General features: G+C 46.2%; 3 protein-coding genes across 6 annotated transcripts in view; 1 reads left to right on the top strand and 2 right to left on the bottom strand.

The window, feature by feature from the left end:
- The window catches only part of tenm1 (teneurin transmembrane protein 1), a 99,338-nt gene extending 92,983 nt beyond the window's left edge, over positions 1–6,355 (top strand). Inside the window, exons 28-32 of the mRNA XM_067256708.1 lie at positions 582–875; positions 1,352–1,742; positions 3,466–4,686; positions 4,804–4,946; positions 5,600–6,355. Of these exons, the coding sequence (XP_067112809.1) occupies positions 582–875; positions 1,352–1,742; positions 3,466–4,686; positions 4,804–4,946; positions 5,600–6,355 (2,805 nt within the window). The remainder of the gene's footprint in view (positions 1–581; positions 876–1,351; positions 1,743–3,465; positions 4,687–4,803; positions 4,947–5,599) is intronic.
- Positions 6,356–8,706: 2,351 nt separating this feature from the next.
- agtr2 (angiotensin II receptor, type 2) lies at positions 8,707–12,843 on the bottom strand. Of its 4 annotated transcripts, XR_010878954.1 has the most exons (4): positions 12,793–12,843; positions 9,351–11,570; positions 9,160–9,223; positions 8,707–8,983 (listed from the first exon to the last, which is right to left on the bottom strand). XR_010878954.1 is itself a non-coding variant. In XM_067256709.1 (2 exons), the coding sequence occupies exon 2, from the start codon at positions 11,527–11,529 to the stop codon at positions 10,471–10,473; it is 1,059 nt and encodes a 352-aa protein (XP_067112810.1). In that variant the 5' UTR covers positions 11,530–11,570; positions 12,793–12,843; the 3' UTR covers positions 8,707–10,470. The 4 variants fall into 4 exon arrangements, 1 of the variants encoding a protein (XP_067112810.1); XR_010878952.1 differs by having other exon boundaries at positions 9,160–11,570; XR_010878953.1 differs by having other exon boundaries at positions 8,707–9,223.
- Positions 12,844–17,777: 4,934 nt separating this feature from the next.
- On the bottom strand, positions 17,778–22,351 carry apool (apolipoprotein O-like). The gene is made up of 9 exons (XM_067257422.1): positions 22,324–22,351; positions 21,461–21,559; positions 20,979–21,098; positions 20,616–20,670; positions 20,431–20,529; positions 20,159–20,250; positions 19,974–20,072; positions 18,011–19,802; positions 17,778–17,892 (listed from the first exon to the last, which is right to left on the bottom strand). The coding sequence occupies exons 1-9, from the start codon at positions 22,333–22,335 to the stop codon at positions 17,804–17,806; spliced, it is 2,457 nt and encodes an 818-aa protein (XP_067113523.1). The 5' UTR covers positions 22,336–22,351; the 3' UTR covers positions 17,778–17,803.
- Between the last annotated feature and the right edge of the window lie 2,376 nt (positions 22,352–24,727).

Raw genomic sequence — 24,727 nt, 5'->3', positions numbered from 1 at the left:
GTTCTGTTTAATAGAGGAGCCATCAACAGTTGTGATTAAATTGGTGGTTGAACTGCGTCACAACTTTGTTCCTCTGTGTCTCTCACTGTCTGTCTGTCTCACTGTGTGTGTCTCTCACTGTCTGTCTGTCTGTCTCACTGTGTCTCTCACTGTCTGTCTCACTGTGTGTGTCTCTCTCTGTGTCTCTCACTGTCTGTCTGTCTCACTGTGTCTCTCACTGTCTGTCTCACTGTGTGTGTCTCTCTCTCTGTCTCTCACTGTCTGTCTGTCTGTCTCACTGTGTCTCTCACTGTCTGTCTCACTGTGTGTGTCTCTCTCTGTGTCTCTCACTGTCTGTCTGTCTCACTGTGTCTCTCACTGTCTGTCTCACTGTGTGTGTCTCTCTCTGTGTCTCTCACTGTCTGTCTGTCTGTCTCACTGTGTCTCTCACTGTCTGTCTCACTGTGTGTGTCTCTCTCTGTGTCTCTCACTGTCTGTCTGTCTGTCTCACTGTGTCTCTCACTGTCTGTCTCACTGTGTGTGTCTCTCTCTGTGTCTCTCACTGTTTCTGTTTCACTGTGTGTGTCTGTCTGTGTCCCCAGGCCCACAACAGGAACGTGCTCTCCATAGACTTCAACCAGGTCACGCGGGTGGGGAAGATCTACGACGACCACAGGAAGTTCACCCTGAGGATCCTGTACGACAGGATGGGCCGTCCTGTGGTCTGGTCCCCCAGCAGCAAGTACAACGAGGTGAACGTGTCCTACTCCTCCGAGGGGCTGGTCACTAGCATCCAGAGGGGGAACTGGTCGGAGAAGCTGGAGTACGAGAATGGACGGGTGGTGTCCAGGACCTGGACTAACGGCAAGATCTGGACCTACACGTTCCTGGAGAAGGTGAGGCTCGTTGGGATTGGGTGACCATTGAAAAAGTTAACGTTTCAGGAGGTGGCGGATGGTTAATCCCAAATAGGTGGTAAATCTGCTCTGAGGATAAGTTATTTCTGTTTGTTCTTCTCTGTTCTTCTCTGTTCTTCTCTGTCCTTGCCTGTCTGTCTCCCTGTCTGTCTCTCTCCCTGTCTGCCTGCCTGCCTGCATGCTTGGTTGTCTGTCTCCCTGTCTGCCTGCCTGTCTGTCTGCCTGTCTGTCTCTCTCCCTGTCTGCCTGCCTGTCTGCCTGCTTGGCTGTCTATGTCTGCCTGCCTGTCTGTCTGCCTGTCTGTCTCCCTGCCTGCGTGTCTGCCTGCTTGCCTGTCTGTCTCCCTGTCTGCCTGTCTGTCTTTCTCCCTGCCTGTCTGTCTGTCTCCCTGCCTGTCTGTCTGTCTTTCTCCCTGCCTCCCTGCCTGTCTGCCTGCCTGTCTGTCTGTCCCACAGTCCGTCATGCTACAGCTGCACAGCCAGCGCAGGTACACCTTTGAGTACGACCACACAGACTACCTGATGTCAGTGACCATGCCCAGCATGGTGCGCCACAGCCTGCAGACCACGCTGTCTGTGGGCTACTACAGGAACACCTACACCCCCCCGGACAGCCGCTCAGCCTCCGTGCTGCAGGACTACAGCCATGATGGCCGCCTCGCCCAGACCCTCCACCTGGGCACCGGCCGGCGTGTTCTGTACCGCTACAACCGGCAGGCTCGGCTGGCGGAGATCCTGTACGACACCACCTTGGTGACCTTCACCTACGAGGAGACCTCCGGTGGGGTGAAGACCATCCACCTCACCAACCAGGGCTTCACCTGCACCATCCGCTACAGACAGACAGGTACTTCTGCCACACAGCTGCAGACAGACAGGTACAGACAGACAGGTACTTCTGCCACACAGCTGCAGACAGACAGGTACAGACAGACAGGTACTTCTGCCACACAGCTGCAGACAGACAGGTACTTCTGCCACACAGCTGCAGACAGACATGTACAGACAGACAGGTACTTCTGCCACACAGCTGCAGACAGACAGGTACAGACAGACAGGTACTGCGGCCTTACAGTCTTCTACTAGGTAATGGTTATAGTGAATGATTAAGGGATATCCAGTTACATCCATATGGTGACACATTCACAGTTATCTGATCCTCACTCAAAGACAATAGGATCATATGCAGTATTTAAGGTAAATGGATGATAGGTAATAAATGGACTTATTGTCTTATGGTGGATTTATTCAACTAATAAAACGAGTAAGCAGTCAATGAGGATAAAAGCCATATATTATGACATGAAGTAATTCTATCATTAGTCATAGAATCATCACTGTGTCTATACACAATAGAGTTGAGTCCTATCTTGGGAGCCAAATCCATGGATTATCAGCAAGCTTCAGTTCTCAACTCAGCGGGGATTTTAAATCCCCACAAAGCCAATATTCCTCCGACTATAAAGCGCCCCAAATCAGCCCCATTGTGAGGAGATGGAGATTGGCTGCGCAGCTGTGCAGTGATGAGCAATTTTCCCCAGTGTCCCAGAGTTTGATTCTGTCTATTGACAGATATGCATGTGTCTCTGCTGGGGGTCTGCCTTCCCCCCAGGGCTGGCCTCCCCCCCTGCTCCGCTCCACCTCCAGCACCCGCTGAGTGGATCCATGGTGAAGCTGTACCTAACCGTGTCCCAGGGCAGCTCTGCTAGCGGGCTCCGACAGGGGAACAATACCTCTGATTTTAACCTGAAATAAGCAATCAGGGAAGAGAGCAGGAAAGCAATGATAGAGCGCGGAGAGACGGGGGTCTTTCAGGGTGTTTTACAGCCTGACTGGATTTATCTGGTTTGAAGATGAATACAGAGAGAGTTGCTGTTGAGACGCCCCACAGATGATAGACATGGAGTCTGTCTCTGACGGCTGTCTCGCTGTTACTGCTGCGACGCGTCAGTGAAAATGTTCCTCGTTTCCTGGACGCTTTCAGCTGTGAAACAAATATGACGACTAGTGCTAAACGAACGCTTGCCATAAGGGAAACCTTATGGCAAGCCTTCCTCCCATGTGTCAAACAGTCTACTCAGACTTCCATAGCTAGAACGAGGTTACACTGGATGCTGTTGTAGGCCTTAACAGAACTGACAGGGTATGAAAAAGCCCATGGTAATTAACTGCCATTCGGTTGGTTTGAATGTATCACTCCTCTGCAATTTCAAGCTTGGAAGGGCAGCCGCTTTGACAGTTATTTGCAGTCACATAATGTCATACAAGGACCTCAATACCAGAAGGACAGAAGTCATTAAAATGTTGAAAATTATTCAATTCATTCAATTTTTCATACAAGTAGTTATTCACTGTTTTTAAAGTGGGTTTAACAAAGATCCTTTGAGATTACGGGCTAGTTTTAGCACTCTCAAACCTCTACACAAGGGCTCTGGGGGTTTTTTGACAAAGGAAAGAAACTTCCAACATTAAACTTTAAATAAACGTAAAAAATAAATAAAACTTTAAAATCTCCTTTACAAAATGTCTTCTTAAATCAGAATATTACTCATTTCTTCTTGTCCTCCCAGGTCCTTTGGTGGGGAGGCAGATCTACAGGTTTAACGTGGAGGGTCTTGTGAACGCCAGGTTTGACTACAGCTACAACAACTTCCGGGTCACCAGCATGCAGGCCATGATCAACGAAACCCCTCTCCCCATCGACCTGTACCGCTATGTGGACGTATCTGGGAGGATCGAGCAGTTCGGCAAGTTCAGCGTCATCAACTACGACCTCAATCAGGTCATCACCACGCACATCATGAAGCACACCAAGATATTTAACGCCAACGGGCAGGTGATCGAGGTGCAGTACGAGATCATGAAGGCCATCGCCTACTGGATGACCCTGCAGTACGACAGCTCAGGACGCATCACCGTTTGTGACATCAGGATCGGCGTGGACAACAACATCACGCGCTACTCCTACGAGTACGACGCCGACAGCCAGCTGCAGGCCGTGGCGGTGAACGACCGCGCCCAGTGGCGCTACAGCTACGACCTGAACGGCAACATCAACTTGCTGAGTCACGGCAACAGCGCCCGACTGACTCCGCTGCGCTACGACCTCCGAGATCGCATCACGAGGCTGGGAGAGATCATGTACAAGATGGACGAGGACGGCTTCCTCCGCCAGCGAGGGAACGTGGCGTTTGACTACAACTCCAACGGCCTCCTGGTCAAGGCCTTCGACAAGGCGTCTGAGAGGACAGTTTACTACCGCTACGACGGGTTGGGAAGGAGAGTAGCCAGCAGAAGCAGCGAGGGCCAGCAGCTCCAGTTCTTCTACGCCGACCTGACCAAGCCCACCAGGGTGACCCACATGTACAACCACTCCAGTGCCGGCATCTCCTCCCTCTACTACGACCTGCAGGGACACCTCATCGCCATGGAGCTGAGCAGCGGCGAGGAGTTCTACGTGGCGTGCGACAACTCGGGCACGCCGCTGGCCGTGTTCAGCAGCAGGGGACACATCGTCAAGGAGATGCGCTACACCCCGTACGGGGACGTCTACCTGGACTCCAACCCGTCCTTCCAGCTGGTGGTGGGCTTCCAAGGGGGGCTGTACGACCCCCTGACCCGCCTGGTGCACCTGGGGAGGAGGGATTACGATGTGGTGGCGGGGAGGTGGACCACCCCCAACCACAACCTGTGGAGCGAGCTGAGCTCCCGCCCTAAACCTTTCAACCTGTACTCCTTCAAGAACAACTACCCCGTCGGAGAGCTACAGGACGTCAGGAAGTTCACCACAGGTAAACACAGATATCCGCCCGGGCCTGGCGTTCGGTAGAAGCCTGCCGTGTACCCGGTTGTTGTCTTGAGGAGAAACGGAAAGCGTGTCTCACGTGTCTTGTCTCTGATGCTTCCAGATATCAGCAGCTGGCTGCAGCTGTTTGGGTTCCAGCTGCACAACGTGGTTCCTGGGTACCCCAAGCCGGATGTGGAGAGCATGGAGCAGACTTACGAGATGATGAAGACCCAGACCAAGACTCAGGACTGGGACCCCAGCAAGGTGAGAAGCTTCCGGAAGGTCACTGGGAGGCTAAAGTCAAAGTTAGTTGAGTTTAAGTGTGCGCTCCATGTAGGCTGAAGCCTTATCGCAGCGACCTAGGTTCGATTCCGGCCTGGGCCCTTTACTGCATGTCTTCCCCCCCTGTCTCTTTCCGTCTCCTTGCCTTTCCTGTCACACTTCACTTAAAAACTGTCCACCAAAGCATGAAAACAATGTGATATAAATGTGTGTATACATATACAGATATATGTATATAATACCAAGTTTGCTCAATCATGAACCCGTTAAGGAGTAGCGTTGCACAAATGTGATCCTTCGAATGCGGGTCTCACAGCGAAACGTCGCACATATGCGATTTCGAACATTCTAATTGAATATTTTCCCATGGACAAAAACTATGCGACAAACGCTTTAGTATGGCTTCAAAATGTAATGAGAAGGCTAACAAGTAACACTAGCATGGTAGTAGCATTGCTACGAGTATTATGCCAGCTAACTTAGCCCGGAAGCTAACTAAAGCTAGCTAGCTACCGTTTCGGAAAAATAACTTGCGCTGTGGGGACCGTCGGAAATAATTTGAACTCACACGTCTAAAGGTTAAATATCATGTCAGGAAGCTTAACGTCCTGACCTGAACGTCCTGTGTGTGGCAGGTTCACCTGGGGGTTCAGTGTGAACTCCAGAAGCACCTGAGGAACTTCATCTCCCTGGACCGGCTCCCGATGGGCCGGGTGAGCAGGGGCCCAGGGCCGGGGCCCGGCCGGAGACCTCGCTTCTCCGCCATCTCGTCCATCTTTGGAAAGGGCGTGAAGTTCGCCATCCGGGACGACGTCGTCACCACGGAGATCATCGGCGTGGCAAGCGAGGACAGCCGGCGACTGGCGGCCGTGCTCCACCGGTCGGTGTACCTGTCGGGGCTGCACTTCACCGTAGACGGCCTGGACACGCACTACTTTGTGAAGCCGGGACTCCTGGAGGAGGACCTGGGGGTGGTGGGTCACGGAGGGGCGGGCCGCGTGCTCGAGAACGGCGTGAACCTCACCGTGTCGCAGATGACCACGGTGGTGGGCGGGAGGACGCGGCGCTTCGCAGACATCCAGATGCTCCACGGGGCGCTCTGCTTCAGCATCCGCTATGGGGCCACGGAGCAGGAGGAGAGGGCTCACGTGCTGGAGGGCGCGAGGCAGAGGGCGGTGGAGCACGCCTGGGCCAGCGAGCGCCGGAGGGTGGAGGAAGGAGAGGCAGGCTCCAGGCCCTGGACGGAGGAGGAGAGGCAGCAGCTGATCTCCTCAGGGCAGGTGTCCGGCTACGACGGATACTTGGTCCTGCCGGTGGAGCAGTATCCGGAGCTGTCTGACAGTGCCAACAACATTCACTTCACGAGGCAGAGTGAGACAGGGAGGAGGTGACAGTGACACTGTGCTAGCCTGCTGCCCGCGGTTCTCCCTCACCAAAGACAGTCTGTTTTTAGACGCTCGATGATTTGTTGTACCGTTTTTCTAGGATGATGACAAAGAATATCAAAAAAGACAACTGCCTTTAAATGTGACAAATGATGGTAATTCGTTTCACGTGTTCCAATATTACGTTTCTTTAAAAAAAAAAAAAGGAAAAAAAAGGAGTCGATTATTTGAACTCTAAACTGTTTTTTGTTGGAGTGACGTAGCTAGCCTATGTAATTTGATCTACTTTGTAAATTGTTAAATATGCTAGACTGAAGACGGCAGACCTTATCAATTTCATTACCATACAGTTCATCTGAACACATACTATACGTACAACATAGTAAATTGTTAGCTTGATTTATACAGTACATATCTCTTTCCAATCTTGACAAATGGTTGTGAATGAAAGCTGTTGTCTCCTTCTATGACTAAAGAAATTGACAGTGCCGGTTTAGACACAAGATATTGTACATAGCAAGTGCTTTAGCGAAAACAAGTGCTCAACTTTATAATGTGATGTTACAGATTATTACGTAATTGTCAATCCTGTCAATAGAATTGAACAGTGGAGTTACGAGTTACGCCGTGCAACAGGAAAAAGCTCATGCTGAAACCTGTACAGTAATAGTTTACTTTTTTACTAATTGCTTAATGTAATTAGTGTATTATTATCTGGGTGTATTATGGATGGAGCTTGTGCCTTTCTGCTTCTCACCGTCCTTATAAACCACGAGACAGTGTTATTGTTTTTACGAGTTGCGTATACTAGACGAGTCCTCAAGAAGGGAAAGTAGGGGCAGACGTCCTAGAAAAAGTGCTTATCCATGGTGTCAACACTGCAAATACCTCATCATGTTGTGATTCACAAGTGTTACGTTTGTCGAACCTTCCGTCTCCTATAACGAGCCGATGACTCGCCGGTGCAGAGAGCGGTCCCGCTAACAGAAGAATGAGATGGTCCGATAGTAGAAGTCACAGTGGGGGGAAGGGAACTAGAGGAACAGTTCTGTAATTGCTGCTTCCTCTGGGCTATCCACACATGAGCTACAGGACAGTGGATAGCAAGGTACTTGAACAGGAGATAGTGAACTTGTGGAAAATGCACAATATTTACACAAGCCGCTCTGTGGACGTAAGAAGAAGAAAAAAAAACTTTTACATATCAAATAAGATATTGATATCATAAAGGGAGTGTGATTAGACACAAATATGGTGAAATTAACTTAACGTATCATGTTTAAAAACATTGTTTACGCTGGCTTAGTGTGGTGGCAATGAACATATTTCATTCTGTGTCGTTTTGGAAACACGTGTATAGTTATGGCTGAGGTGGGCTGATGTTTGGAACTTTGAAACAGATTGTTGAAGGGAGTAGCTGTAGCCTCTTCGAGTTCAAAAATTATTTTGTACTTTGCATCCAGTCCACCTGGATAATTCACCCTCTTCAGGTTTATCCTGTTGTCCTGGTGTGAATGTCCTGGTGTGTTGAGAATTCACCAAGAGATCGTCCACACGATGGCACCCAGCCAAAACTAAAATAGTACTTTTATTTGTATTTATTTTTTCCCAGAACGCAACATAGATGTGTGGGAAACATCAAGTTTGTTTTGATCCAAACCCCTCTCACTCCCTTCCACCCATCGCCATCACGTGGGAATCTTTTAGTTGGTATCTTGGATAACTGTGTTTGTAAGATGTTTGTGCTGGCATTATTTTCCAGACCTCTCATATATAAATGATAAATTTAGCACTGTGGAATAGGTCGAACCAAAAGCATGGGGTCATTCTGCAGCGGGTGTCTGAACCATCTGTATTCTAATAATCACTTGAATACAGCTTGAGTCATCAGAAGTGTCATTCTGTACAATCTTATCATTGTTTACTTAAACTCTCATTTGGTTGTATTGCAAAATGAATAATATAAAACATAGGCTATATGGTATATAACATATTTTGGGTAAACTAATTATTACAAATATATTATCCCTTCAAAGGAAACCAGTCACTCTGATTCTGTTGATACAGTCATAGTTTGATAGCAAGCAGTGGAAGACATCCATGGTGTGATTGCCACAATCTGTGTAGACTGGTGATATGAAACACCAACAGCACGATCTGTGTAGACTGGTGATATGAAACACCAACACTACTATCTGTGTACACTGGTGATACGAAACACCAACAACACTTGATCGTATTTTCTACTCTCGACTGTGACCCTGAAGGCATGTGTTTCTGTGACTGTTCCAGAGGATGTTGTTGTAAATAGAAAAAGTTAATATATTGGATGTGGAAAGTTCATATTCAAAACAAGGTACTTTGAAGGTTTGACTTTTAATAAACAAATGTTAAAATGCAAATAATATGTGACACAGAATTCTTATTTTTTGTTTCATAGTCATGACAAGCATTGACAGGGATCAAATGAATGGAAAGTCTTCACATGAGCGAATCCTTTCCATTGGCGGTTTTGTGGCCATTGTTTTCAACAGGGTACAGTAGAGGGATCTCCAAGCCCTGGTCTGGATTCTGATAAGCGGACAGCAGATTCTTCAGTTTCCAGAAATATCGTGGAGATTCTGCAGGGTATGCCTGAAACAGTAATTTCCAGAATAACTCAGACTGTATCTGGCATAAATATAATCCATTAAATTCATGGAGTTATGTTTTGGTAAGTATGAAGGTGTCAATCTGGTTCAATTTAATTGATTTTGCAAAAAGTATTGATAACAGGATGTTAAGAATACTGCTTGTACCTTCTGACTCACCTCAACTGTCCAGAAACGGACTCTGTTTCGGTAGACTCTATAGGTGTAGACATGAGGATTGCGTCTTATGGTGGAAAACCGTTGATCATAAATAAAGAAATGCATCAGTAAGCATGGTGGGATGAATAATCTAAACGGTTTGTGATCGTGACCATCATTTCAAATAAACAAGCATCATAACTGTTACTTACAGAACGCAGAGGCAGTTGGTGTTTGGAACAGTTTCACGTCCCTGACCAGATAACAACCCTCCATTTCCACCTGCGCAAGAAGGAGCTCTATGGTTTTCTTGCTGATCGCTCCATGATACACAGATAGACTATCCGTCAGGCTGGCTGATACTAAATCTACAGCAACAAACATAAGATACACCCACGACTCTTAAACAGAAGGAAATAGTGTAACATCCTGTGTGAACATGAGTTTGAAACATGAATTGCTTTTTCGGATGTTGACCTGTAAGCAGTCTTTAGAGTTTAGTGTGACATGAAAAACCGCATGACACACTGTTTCAGTTATAGATGTTTTACTGCAGCTTCCCAACCCAACCACAAGGTTGCACTAAAGCTTTAGATATGTCAGTTAATGCATCTTTTCTCTCTCGTGGACAGAGCTAGGACCAAGGTCTTTAAAAGCTCCACTTTCTGTTATGTAAACATGGATAGACTATAAGATACACAAATTACACTTTATTACTTAAAGATCCACCATGTAGAGCCATCTAGTCTACAATATAAACAATATTCAACAAAATCTGCCCATGAAAGGCAGGCAGGAGTACCCGTCTTAAAAATGCTGGTTAACGCTGGTTAACGTCTGCACAAGACATTAACTACATAATTTGACAGCAGAGGCTACAAATACTAAATCATGTAGACCTCAGTTAACACAAACATTGTAGTTTACACATTAAAAAAATGCTATATTTGATATATGCATACATTAAGTTATTTATATACAATAGAAAAATCCATTTAGTGCATCACTGAGACTGGCCGATACACATTTACAGGCTAAAAGTGACTCATCACTGTCAACGGCCTCTCAGACATCAACAAAGAATGTCCACAGCACAAAAAAACGAATTCTGACGTACCAGCACTTCGCCCTTTAAAGGGCCCATGGGACATTTACTGACATTCAAATATATGTTTACATGCCCTCTGGCCTGCCTCCATGGAGGCTGTGTTTGGAAGCCTGGAGGTTAGAGACTCTGGAGAGCTGGGCCCAAGGGCCACTCAGGGGTCAACTACTGAGATCCAGACAGGTTATCCCTGTCATGCCGACCTCCTTCCACTAGGCGGAGCTGTGCTAACTGATAGTCTCCAGCGGGCCTATATCCTTGAGATCGCTCAACTTCCTGGAGAAGGAGCTTAGCCTAGTGCTAATGGAGTCTCTCTTCTGGGACAGCCGGGGAACCTTGTCCTTGTACACGCGACACAGCTGCTCTCTGAAGTGGTTCCCCACGAAGCAGTACAGGAAGGGGTTGATGGCGCTGTTGCTGAACCCCAGGCAGAGGGAGAAGGGCAGCAGGGTGGTGACGGTCTGTTTAGCCCAGCACACCTCCAGGATCCCCAGAGAGCTCATGGCGTGCAGGAACGTCAACACGTGGAAGGGGAACCAGCAGAGGAAGAACGCAAGGACCACCGCCACAACCATCTTCATCACCCGGTCCAGGTTGCTGGAGGTCTTATCCAGGCTTGGAGCCCCAAGGAGGTGCCTTCCAATACGGCAGTAGCAGCTAGCGATGACTGTGAAGGGCACCAGGAACGCCAGGATGTTTTTAGCCAGCGCCAGGCCTGGGAGCCAGTTATCGTGTGGGTAGATGGCGGCACAAGCAGTGACCATTGGCGTCTTCATTTCGTGGATGTCCCTGAAGACCATGCTGGGGATGGTGGACAGGCCAGCGACCAGCCAGATCACACCGCTGATCACACGGGCTTGACAGAGGTTTCTGCTGCTCTGGGACTGCAGGGGGTAAACAATGGCACGGTAGCGATCCACACTCATGCAGGTGATGAAATAGATGCTGGCGTACACATTGAGGGTCAGTAAGCTGCTGCACAGCTTGCACATCAGTCGGCCAAACACCCAGTTGTAGTCGAAGGAGTAATATACCGCCCAGAAGGGGAGACTACTGAGGAAGAATAAGTCTGAGAGGGCCAGGTTCACGATGTAGGTGTTCGCTACCGTTTTGCGGTTAGATTTTTGGCACAGAACGTACACCACCAGTACGTTCCCCACAAATCCCAGGATGAAGATGATGCTGTAGAGGGTTGGGACGAGCTTGTTCTGGTGAAGGGACGGCGACTCGGAGTCACACCCTGTAGAGTTGGTGGACATGGAGAGATTTGAGAATTCCGTTGCCATGGGGACCGCGAGTGCTCCGTACCGTTAGCTCCTGATGAACCCTGCGAGAAATCACGGACAGAGTAAAAAATCGGACACATCTGCTAAATGAAAAATGGCTGCATGTTTTTCTTGTTATTAATCACCCTTTGAAAAAACAAGATGTAGTTTTGCAGGCACGGTATGAAGTTGCACAATGATGAAGTCCACAAATATTAAATCACCTTTGCCAAGACTTTACTTGGTTTTGGAGCTCTAACCTAAATGTTCCGATGATAGTTCGACTCTAGACTCGCTATTTGTCAGTATGGTTATAATTTAACTCCATTTGGTTACATTCATCTTCATGACACGACAGTCTCAAAAGTCTTTTGATGGATTAACCAAGGGCTAAAGAGAGGATCACGATGAACGGAAAAACTAATGGGCCATGTGGGATTTTCTATTCAGACTGCATCGTTTTGAGAATATGTATCAATCAGGTCGTTTTCTCCACGGCTTAGGCGCCATCTGGTTACTGTTAGTACAGAAAGAGACGGAGGGACCGCGGGCCAGGCTGTTTCAGGGGGCTCTGGGGAACTAGCTTTTTCCTCTTGCCCCACTCCGCAGACCCTGTGTGAGAACAGTCTCTACAGGGGGGACGTTACCAGCACGCAGTCCTGCAACTTAGCGGACGTTACATAACGCAACAGCTGGGGACAATGTTGAGAAAGCGTTTTAAGAATTCCCCTAATTGATTTTTATTCAATGAAAGATGTACTAACTGGTCGTATGTAGCACCGTAGCCATATATGAATTATATTTCCCTCTGTGCAAATGTGCAAATGACTTGTCTTAAGAACGATAACGTTTTTTGTAATGATTTCACTGGTGCAGTTTTAAATGTAGGCCTACTTAGTTTAAGTAAAATACCACTGCCACTTCAACGTCTAAGTCTAAGTGTTGAAATACGAATTCCAGTACCCACATGTTTACTGTTAGAGTTTCTGATGAACAACAGTTCATGCCAATAAGAATGACATAAGCTTTGTGTTATCTTCAAAGAGTTTAACTTTAACTTTATTCTATAACATCTTATGAAATGTTTACTATTCCAATGTACATTGTGAACATTATTGTATCAATTCATATTTGAATAGTTTTTATTGTATATATAGTTTAAAGACTAACAAAGGGCTCAATCGTATTTAAAGAAATCGACAAAAACATGTGAAACACTGTTGTTTCTGTATTACATATATAAAAACAGCAACACTAATATCCTATGAAATTAAGTCAGTTTACCTTTAATCTTGTTCCCCTCTACAAGTTTATTCCTTGGGAGTTTTTGCCTCGGCAGTCTGGTTGGAGAGGACTTGGTTCTGGTTTTATGTTCTCTGTGGCCCATAGGGAGTCATCCTCTTCTGCCAAAAAAACTGTAAAGTTGACCACGTGCCAGCATGTTGGACCAAACTAGGCTCCCGTCATTCCTGTTCATCTCCTTCCTCTCTTAAAACAACCGTGACTTCAACTGGGAAACATTGAGGAATTGCGAAAACTCTCAGTGCAAGATCTAAAACAACAAATATTTCTCCCTACAATCAGAAATGGCAAAAGTACACACATCCTTCACTCAAGTAGAAGAACACATGTTTAAAAAGACTCTGGTAAAAGTTGAGGTACTGACTACACTTTGTTAAATGTAAGGAGTAGAAAGTATGGATATTTGTTGTAAAAAATGTAAGGGGTGAAAGTTAAAAGGTAAAAGTACTGGTACCACAAAAATCTACTTAAGTACAGTAACAAAGTATTAGTGCTTCATTACTTTCTGTCTCTGCAACAGTGTAACCACAGTGTAATAACAGTGTAATAACAGTTTAATTATAGTGTACTCAGTGTAATTATAGTGAAATAACAGTGTAACGACAGTGTATTAACAACATGTGTGTAATAACAGTGGGTTAGGGTTAGGGTACCCCTGTAGGATGCCAAACTGTACCCCTGTAGGACGCCTCCCTCTAAAACATAAAAATCACACCCAACAGGCGACGAAGTACACCTAAGATGAAAACAATCTGCAGGACAAAAGCATCATATCGCTCGTATCTTAAAAGCGTGTCAGAATTAGACACCATTAAGAAAGCTCTGACAATCTTAGAAAGATGAAGCACTGTGATTATCCACTAGAACATGTAACATTAGCCCTAAACTGTGTCAAAGGTGACAGCCAGGAGGGGGACAAGGGACTTAATAGATAACGGACGTGTTGTTTGGGCGTGAATCAGACAGGGTTAGAGTTACAGAGACAGATCTGAGGTGACAGGGAGCCGGGTGGGGAGGGAAGGTATCTGTCCATCTCATTACAGCCTCCTCTCATTATGATTAGGGAGGACCCAGTCATTACTCACCTCCCCTCTCCACCGGCCAAGAGTCAACAAGTTAATGTCGCAGCAGAAAAGGGATGGAATTCAAAACCTTTTCTACCCTGAGCGAGCAGAACCAGATGGCAGGAAGGCGATCCTCCTGTTGTGTCCTACTAGCAGTGCTGGGGGAATCTAGGAACATCCATTCAAATGTTGGAGAAATATCTGAGAAATAATTTATCCTTCTAGATTTATCATCCATATTAAGTAGAGCTGAACTGTGTCCTAGTAATCAATGAAATATGTATTTTTTGATGTTTGATGGCAAATGTTCTCAATAGAACTGTCGTGAATTGAGTGGTAGCTATGTTATCCATATTAATCATAATGAGATCATTCATCAACAAAGTCAGGCGGATAGCCATCAGAAAGGCACAGAGCTATTCCACCGGCACAGACTTCCTGTGTTCATCAGATCAGTCAGAACAGGGAGGAAAGGAAGAAGGAGGTTTGGTGGATTTACGGCGCTGTGAGGAATCTGTGTGATTCCTATCATACTCTGAACACCAGCAAAACACAGCAGCCATATTAGAATTAATATAATATTACTAAACCTAAGTGTGCTCACAGTGAGTGAGGCCTTGAGATTCAGCATAAACGACACACAAAATAAGAGTCTGTTTTAGGAACTTCTCTATCTCTAACTATCCCACTATTTGTACAGTGTATTTTTCCATTACATTGAGAGTCTGTCGTTCACATGCTTGAGAGAAAACAACAGGTTTAATAAGCCCCCCCCCACCCCCGCCGTGTAAGAGGGGGGGCTGCTTCCATGGTTAAATCCATGTGGACCGCAGGGTGGGCCTCATCTCCTCGCCCCTCACAGCATTCGTTGGCAGCGCAGGAACATGGGAAAGTGCAGCGCTTGGAGTATTTGCGTAATCCAGCACACGTCTGTGTTGGATTAAGATGGAAAGCTGTAGAGATGCCCGCCTGTTTCTCACGTTAAGGGACATCAGTTTTGACCTCTGCATCTGGAAGTTAATGGACCAATCAAGGGCTGGCTGTCCAGTGGTGATCTGGGCGAACAGTGTTTCCTTTCAAAACAACGACGGTTCAAGGTCACGTTGACTACTCCTCAAGCAAAGAAAAGCAAACCTCGTTTTTCTCAAATAGTTTCGTGTTGAATCCTCATCCAACTAGGAGAGTTGAAAATGTTTCCAAATCTAAAGGCCTGTTAAGTGATTAAGTATCTTTTGCTTTGTTTGAAAAATGCTATGCGCCCAGAATAACTGGAAAACATCTCCAAATGTACTTTTGATCAAGATGACAAATATGATTCAATCCTGGTTTACAAATCCTAGCATTTGGAACGAAATGATACAGTCTGGATGTGTGGTTTTGAAAACATGATTTGGTCTGATTTATTGAACTGCAATGACTACAGAAAGGCTTCCAACAAGAGAATTACTTGGTCACAAAGATCATTCCTGTCAGAACCTCTTCTCATCTAGCAAGTCAGTAACACAAATATTTAGTGTAGATATGTCCAAACAGAACTAGTCAGCAAGATAAATTTCACAGCTCCCTTAATTAACTGAAGCAGTTCAGTGTAGCAGCTAAGAAAAGCACCCACAGCACCCAGAAATGAACAGCTGCACTATCTCCCTCATTATGAAAGTGACTGATAGGCACATGGAAAACCCAGTGTATCTATACTGACACAATCCAGGACTCTTAGAAGAGAGCGAGAGAGAGAGAGAGAGAGACACACTCACCCCTTCCTTTTAACATGACTACCCAAAACCTTATTACATCCCCATTTTTGTGACTATGTTTACATTTCGTAGGACAATCTTTCAAACGGTTAAATGTCATGGAATTGCTACAACAGTTGTTCTATACGGTGACTTGGGAAACTGGCCCTGAGAAAAAAAAGAGAAATTGACTGTGGGATCAGAAAAGACACAGGATGCAAATATGGGGGAGCAAGAGCCTGGGGGACGATAAAACCGTGACACGAGGTCAAAGGGGAGAAAATGTCTTCGCTCTGAGTACTGTGAACTCCAGAAGCAGTACAGACGGGGAAAAGAATGTCCTGTTAGTAAAGCCATCAGGATAAACCAGTTACAAGCTATGTTTAGACACTGTACGTACGGCACACTTCCTGGTTTCTCAGTCAGCGTTCGGGTAGTGTAGTAGAGGACAGTCTGATCAGACAGTCACATGACCAGGAGACAGGGGGATTGGTTGACAGGCTTGGGAAAGTACTTGGATGGAGAATCATTGCATCAACGTGACACATGAGGGCTGGCCTCTGACACACACCCCTAGCACTGGGGATGGTTGGGTGTGGTGGTTAGAGAATTTTCCATCCGATCTACAGATCACAGGTTCAAACCCCCCCCCCCCCCCGTATTGTACATCACTTTGGATAAAAGCATCTGCTAAATTAATTAATTAATTACTGTGAAATATAGTTATGAAGTATTTTGTTTGGATTCCATCCGTCTGTCAGTCTTTTGTACCATAGGTTTAGGTGGATTTATATGAAGGTAAAGGAGTAATGTTTCCAAATTACAGATTTCAAATTGAAGAATAGGATCTCTAAAGGGTATTTAACTGAAAGGAGTGGCATATCCCTTCTGCTAAAGGCTACAGGCTGGTACGCCTCAGGTTCATGAAATCAAGGTGTTAGCGCCCCCTAGTGTTGACTGCCATACACAAACTCCTTTTTGTACAGAACAAACACCCTTGACAAACGTCACATTCCATGATGCACTCCAAAACCTATAAATCAACTTGTGCTTGAATACCAAACTGTGGGATAGGGCTTAGGACAAACTGTGAACCAAGTAGTTCTACTGTCGAGTGATCATATTCTGCCTTGAGCTCAAGACACAGTTTCCATGCTAACATAAATATAGCTGCTTTGCAGAAGGTCAATCTCAGACACATCGTTAATCTTCTCTTGAATTACTACCAGTAGTCTGATTTGCTGGACCATATGGTACAATGTTTAAATAACAAAGGCAAATAAATCAATATATTTTATTTATTTTTGAAGCTTTTTGGCAATTTTGTTGCACAAAAGAATGCACAAATCGACAGCATTATCATAATGTTCAACATCTTGCGGAAATAATGAAGGAAAATCTTACAAAAGTCAGGGTGAAATTTCCAGTGATTGTTTTGTACATAAACAGATACAAGAACCTACAAATACTGAGGGAAAAAAATCATAAATTGATTGAACATTAAAAACGTGATAGAATGACATGTGCACACACCAGATTTGACCTCTAATGTTTAGTGTTAACCCCCCTGTTCACTGTTACATCTTCAAGTGGCCGTGCAGAGCATGAGTTTGTTAGGGAGTGTTTAACAGCATGATACAAGCACACAAACATGCCTTTTCCCAAGTTAGATATTCCTCAAAATGACAGAAAGTGCCCTAAGGTCAATGACATGAAATGTGCGTAAAAGACCTCACAACATGCCTTATTTATAATTTATACTTGCATAGACGCCCTCGACTGATATCACACAAAGTGGGCGAAAATGTGGAACTGAAAATGTCTTTAATTGAGAATACAACTAGCATGAATACTTATGAGCCAGTTCTATTGAGCTTATTTTTTGTTCACAGTATAAAAAGAAAGCGGCTGGTGTTTCCTGGATTGCAGACCATGCTCTGCACCTTATTCCCTGTGGGTGTGTATGTAAACTGAAAGACCTTCAACTAAGTAACAGATGGCTTCTGTTCAGGTAAGAATTGACATAACTGTTCCCTAATCACTGAGGTAAGATAATAGGCACCTTCAAAACCTGGAAAGCAGACTATCACATCAATAAGCCCATTTATGCAACTATCCCTTATACTTCCAACACCTCTTCCACCCCCCTCTCCTCCCCCTCCTTCCTCTCTTCATCCCCCTCTCCTCCCCTCCTCTTCACCCTCGTGTGCTGTACAGGTCAGCGTCCTCAGGGTGTGCCTGCCCATGGTCCAGCAGTTTGGGGTCAGGCACAAATCGTGGTTTCACTGGAAAAGACACAAAACAAACATTCACTGAGAAATGTGAACACAGGTCCGTCACTACAGATCCAATTGCGAGTCTAATAGACGGACAGAATCTTGTTAGTTTGCCGATTAAACTCACCAACAGTGTCTTCGTTGCCCACAACTTCTACAATCTCAGGAGCAACCAGCTCCTCAGGAGGAGAGGGGAAAACTTCCTCTACAGGAGCAGCCTCTACAGGAGCAGCCTCTACAGGAGCAGCCTCTACAGGAGCAGCCTCTACAGGAGCAGCCTCTACTGGAGCAGCCTCTACTGGTGCAGCCTCTACTGGAGCAGCCTCTACTGGAGCAGCCTCTACTGGAGCAGCCTCTACTGGTGCAGCCTCTACAGGAGCAGCCTCTACTGGAGCAGCCTCTTCTACTGGGGCAGCCTCTACAACTGAGGTAGCCTCTACAACTGGGATAGCCTCTACAACTGGGGTAGCCTCTTCTACTGGGGCAGCCTCTACAACTGGGGTAGCCTCTACAACTGGGGTAGCCTCTTCTACTGGGGCAGCCTCTTCTACTGGGGCAGCCTCTACAACTGGGGTAGCCTCTTCTACAGGGGCAGCCTCTACAACTGGGGCAGGCTCTTCTACTGGGGCAGCAGCCTCTACAGGGGCAGCAGCCTCTACTGGGGTAGCCTCTTCTACAGGGGCAGCAGCCTCTACAACTGGGGCAGCCTCTTCTACAGGAGCAGCCTCTACTGGGGCAGCCTCTTCTACAGGGGCAGCAGCCTCTACAACTGGGGCAGCCTCTTCAACTGGGGCAGCCTCTTCTACAGGAGTAGCCTCTACTGGGGCAGCCTCTTCTACAGGGGCAGTAGCCTCTACAACTGGGACAGCCTCTTCAACTGGGGCAGCCTCTTCTACAGGGGCAGGAGCCTCTTCTACTGGGGCAGGAGCCTCTTCTACTGGGGCAGCCTCTTCTACTGGGGCAGCCTCTTCTACTGGGGCAGCCTCTACAACTGGGGCAGCCTCTACAACTGGGGCAGCAGCCTCTTCAACCGGGGCAGCCGCCTCTTCAACCGGGGCAGCCTCTTCTACAGGGGCAGCCTCTTCTACAGGGGCAGCATCCTCTACAACTGGGGCAGCAGCCTCTACAACTGGGGCAGCCTCTTCTACTGGGGCAGCCTCTTCTACTGGGGCGGCCTCTACAACTGGGGCAGCCTCTTCTACTGGGGCAGCAGCCTCTACTGGAGTAGCCTCTACTGTGGCAGCCTCTTCTACAGGGGAAGCCTCTACAGGAACAGCCTCTACTGGGGCAGCCTCTACAGGGGAAGCCTCTACAGGGGAAGCCTCTACAGGGGCAGCCTCTACTGGGGCAGCAGTCTCTTCTACTAAGGCAGCCTCTACAGGGTTAGCCTCTACAGGGTCAGCCTCTACAGGGGCAGCCTCTACAGGGTCAGCCTCTACAGGGGCAGCCTCTACAGGGGCAGCCTCTACAGGAGCAGCCTCTACAGGGGCAGCAGGCGCAAGGCCCGTCTCAGGGGGTAGGCATGGCTCAGGTTCCACTGGAGATATCTCAGGGGCGGGGGCAGCCTCTGTCTGGGGCTCAGGGGCGGGGGCCGCCTCTGTCTGGGGCTCAGGGGCGGGGGCAGCCTCTGTCTGGGGCTCAGGGGCGAGGGCAGCCTCTGTCTGGGGCTCAGGGGCGGGGGCAGCCTCTGTCTGAGGCTCAGGGGCGGGGGCAGCCTCTGTCTGGGGCTCAGGGGCGGGGGCAGCCTCTGTCTGGGGCTCAGGGGCGGGGGCTGCCTCCCCCAGGGGAGCCGGGGCAGAGCTGGGCTCAGAGGAGGAGAGGTCGTCCACAGCAGGCGAGGCTGCTTCAGTCGATCCAGCACCAGGGAGAGACTTGGCAGGCGGCCCTTCTGGTTCAGAAACTGGAACTGGTGAAGCTTGCTGGTTTCAAACAACGGGGAGACAAGTGAATGTACCATACTGTTCAAGTATAATAAATACAAGTATTATTATTGTAATCTTGTCATGAGCATCCCTGTGAGATAGATGCCATGTGTATACTTTCCACATTGAAATCTCCTATAGTCTCTCGTTTCTAAAGCAGGGTCGTACCTCCAGACTGACAGCTGGCTCTTTGGGTTTTGATTTAAATACTGACGCCACCGATGAGGTGGTCCACTGGCTGGCGGAGTACATCTTTGTCCCAGTGACCTACAGCAGAGACACACAGACTCCAGTCACTCAGACACGACCGTCTGGTCTTGTCTGGCTCATGTGTGACGAACGTGTTACCTCACCTTTAAGATGCCCACGGTTTGCGTGGGGTAGCAAACTGCGGTCCCTAATGTGGTCATTCCCAGGGGAACACCTATTCTCTTTAGATGGGACCCTGTATAGATAATTAACAGGTAATATTAACTGAGCGATATGAAGAACAAAGTCAACTCAATTCACACCAAGGTAAATGACTAATGTACTAATCTCACAACAAGCAGGAAGTCCATACCCAGTTTATCGCCAGTTAAAGTACAAATACAATATTTATTGTGAACATTAAGCCACTTGTTACCTTTCCTTGCCAGGATTAGCCCAGCAAGGCCGGAGACTCCGATCACACTGACCCTGGGCAGGAAGCCTGGAGGGGGGTTTCTAAGGAAGTGATAGGTATCTAGGGAGAAGACGACATGAACAGAAAGGTTGTTGGAGATGTCATGACACTCTAGTTCACTAAAACTCCCAAACTCCTCTGCTCACCTTGTCCAGCGCGATACACTGTCACAACCCCAGATTTGGCAGAGGCGTACGCACCCTACAAACAGAAACAACTAAACAGTTCAAGTGAATGCTTAAAGACGGACCCATATCTCCTGTGTATTAATACTCCAGAGCAGGGGTGTAAAACCCTGGTCCTCAGGGCCCCCTCAGGACAGGGGGCCCTGAGGACCAGGGTTTGACACCCCTGTTTTAGATGTTTCCCTGCTCCAACACACCTGATTCAAATGAATGGTCGTTATCAGGCTGAGGAACAGGATTGGGAACCCCTGCTTGAGAGCACTAACTACATAAACATCCTTCTCAGGATGCTGTTGTTGTCAGTGTAAACAGAGTAACTTGTACCTTCACTCCTCTGACGTAGGGCTGCAGCCCCACCCGCACCACACCCAGGCCTCTCTGTAGCAGCCCTGGCTCCTCCTCCACGTAGCGCATGGCCGGGGGGTCTGGGGCGTATATCGACAGCTGAGGACAAAGATCAAGTGTGAAGAGGCGTCACCTCCGGATGCAACAAAGGGTAACAGGTGTAGTAGTCGCATCTCGTCTGCCCGTAACTGGGATTTGAACACGGTACATCAGATTAACAACGTGACCACCACCTTTATAAACGCCGCTTTAATCATCCACCAAACCGAAAGGTTAGCTCTTCGACCGTATGGTTGGGCGGTTTTTATATAATTTATAACTCGTTTAGACCTGCACAAATACAACCTCCTATCTTAACAGCTCCCCCCCCTGTTAAGATAGGAGGTTGTATTTGTGCTATTATCAAGAACAAGCAAAATATAGCTATGTGTCTTCACGCTGCATGGCTAACACTTGGTTACCTCTCTGGGGGAGAGCAGCTGGGTTCTCTCTTCACTCATGGCGTAGACGCGGATCGAGGCTAGTCCCAGCGCGGCGGGTACCGCTGCCAACTTCACCACCTGTACACAGACACATCCTGTTCAGACACCTACACACGCATGCATCCTGCTTATGAATAAAACATGTATTCAGAAGATAACCTCTTCTGTACATTCTGTAGATCATATGATCTTAGTGGTAATATTATTCTTAAATTAAACTGTCACCTTTTGGCCACTTGATAAAGTGATTTTAATTTAGTCCAGTATGTGACCCAGAATTCTGCTCTATTATATTTGAAAGTGCTACACTATACTTATGACATATACATGTATTATATAGCATGTAATACATGTATATGTAAGATTTATACACAGAATGACAATCCCAATCATATCATACACACACACGTGGATTTGCTTTAACCCAAAAAGCTACACACTACTTTCCCTTTTTTGACCTTGTTATATACAGCTCGTGATACTTGATCGATTAAACCCATGCAGTATTTCGATTTAAAATGGACAGATTACAGAGGTCACCTAAATCGTAACTAGCAAATAATCACGGTTGTGAATTTGTTCTCCAAATCCTTAAGGCGAGCAAATGTTGTGGAGATAAGTAGCTCACCATGTCATGGATTCAGTTTACTTAGAGAACAACATGTTCTAAAAGGGGGCGTGGAGACAATGGTATTGTATTCGCACGTTAATCGACACATATTACAAAAAATGTTAGGCCACATAGAAGAAGACGCGATAGTTCATGTCATTTTATTCGCTTTCAATCTACACTGAGCGAAACGTGGTTGAAATTCACGTTATTTAAGATAGGAGAAACTTACTGTAGCAGCCATGATGGGTACTCCCCCCTCCGTCTCTCTACCGGTAGTAGCGAAGGACTAACTTCAAAAAGCGTTGCACATTCAGTTCGTTGCAGCATTTGTACGACTTACATCTATTCTTGATTCTGATTACATTCAATCCAAATAATTATATTCGGTTTTATCTAACATGAACAATAGGGTTTCCTTCATTACATTTGCTGTGACAGTTGTGAATAAAAAAAAGATGACTCATGTTGTTATGCAGTGATTCATTTATTGGTTTCACAACTTGAGTTTACAACCTCGCACTGTATATAATATTTCTGAAATCAAAAGGCTACTTTCAATTCATAGGAAGAATAAATGTATTCATCTTTCTCGATAACACTTGTAATAATATACTTTCAAAAAAGAGCAATATGTTCCTTTTTTTAATGTTGCAGTGCAACTTACGTCTTAGCGACACACCGGTAGTGTGCTATGAGGCGCACACCTCAATGACACAGTGGAACCCTGGAAAGCTTGGACTTAATTCGTGTACAATGTTTCATAACATTGTGAGAACAATTACATTCCGGATAGCCTAAATGAAATACATTCTACAATACATGTACTGCTAGTCGTAAAATCTTGAAAATTGAGAGCAACAACTTGAGAGTAACAATTGTGGACACTTTGGAACTGTTATGGTAGCCAACAAGTGTCTCAAGACAAGTAATTAAACATTAATGGTGAACCTCATAATACTGTACATGTTGAAGTATAATGTTCTACTGTATCAAGGGTTCAGACAACAAAAAGGCCTTTCAGGTGTCAGGACAGTCACTGCTCGATGGTAGTTCTGGTAAAAGCAATGTCCTGCCAAGAGTAAGGATACAAATGTTAAGCGGCACAAAGGAGAACATTTTAAGACATGTTTATACCGTCACAAGGGAGCAAATGTCTAAAAAGAAACAATCAAGTTTGTCAATCTACAAAGGCGTAAGGAGGTCATGACTTGTTTTGCGCAGAATGCAAACATATTGAAGTCCAACTTCCAAAACTCCCAAACAAATTCCCAGATAAATAATTGAAGCCGACTGTTTCAGGAATTCCTTTGAAAACAAGCCCATACATTCACATTGGAGGTACACAAAGATTGGGAACACTGAAGACGTGAGCAGATGTGTGAACCTGAATCAGTCCCTAAGATCAGGAGGTAACGCTGTAACATCTGGAGTGGAGCAAAAACAGTCATTCAGGAGACGCAATGCTTTTTGAATTTTATCTTATTTTTCTAAGAAAAATATAAGTAAAAAGATTCTGTGAAGACAGAATCTAAAGATTGCATTCACAAGTATATAGTTCACAGTTTTAAATAGAGGGTGCTGCTATGCAAACATAATTAATATTTTTTTACATATTTATTTCTCAACCCCAATGGCACATGTACATGTTAACTATCATGCAGCTGTTGAATTTCAAAAATAAATCTCACCAAATCTTTAATGTCGATGGATAAAATAATTGTAACCGACAGAGACATATCCATAATGTCGTTTTACTAAATAATACCTGTGGAGGTGTACTGTAAACTACTTTGTTTGACTTGAAAATAAAATGTACATAAAAAATATACATACTGAACTGTACATGTTAAACATGCAACATTCAAACATTCAACAAAAATGCATTATAAAACCCTACCAAGCTTCGCGAGCTAAAGTCCAAACCAAGCTAAACTCTGTCCCAGTCTCAGTCTTCCCTCCACGCACGATAACACAGACTACACACTCTCTGTCTTTGAGTCGCACAGTATCTGGCCCTGCAGGGATGTGCATTGTTGTAAGAATGATGCTCATAGCCTGTTGCTACATACCACTCTTGTCAAGCAGCATTAAAGGGAGAAATGAAAACACTAACAGAGAGAAAGCGTCTTTCCTTCTGAGCAAGGAATGAAACAACCATAGAGACGATCAAACAAGGAGAAACACACTGCAAAAAAAGCCCCAAACTGTTTGCATCGTTGTGTTAGTTAGTCTTCTTTCCATCTATCATTTGTTAGCATTTTTTTAATTAATTTTCTTAAAGAAGAATGCTAGTTTCTCTTCAGGCATGCAGAATTGAAGCCCACTGAATCCTACTTGATCCCATGTACACTATGTACACTACGACTCTGTCTGTACACATCGAACAGTGATTGGCTTGTCATGTTGTCTGCTGTTAGCGGTGAGGGCAGGCCCTGGCTGAACAGACGTCTGGGAGGAGGGAGAAGGAGGAGGAGAGAGAGGGAGGGAGGAGGAGAGAGAGGGAGGGAGGAGGAGAAGGAGGAGGAGAGGGAGGGAGGAGGAGAGGGAGGGATGAGGATAGAGGAGGAGGAGGAGGAGAAGAGGAGGAGAGAGAGAGGGAGGGAGGAGGAGAAGGAGGAGGAGGAGAGGGAGGG

The sequence above is a fragment of the Osmerus mordax genome, chromosome 19 (assembly GCF_038355195.1).
Source record: "Osmerus mordax isolate fOsmMor3 chromosome 19, fOsmMor3.pri, whole genome shotgun sequence".
NCBI classification, from domain to species: domain Eukaryota; kingdom Metazoa; phylum Chordata; class Actinopteri; order Osmeriformes; family Osmeridae; genus Osmerus; species Osmerus mordax.
Note: the sequence above shows the minus strand (reverse complement) of the source record. Positions and strands in the feature narration are given on the sequence as shown.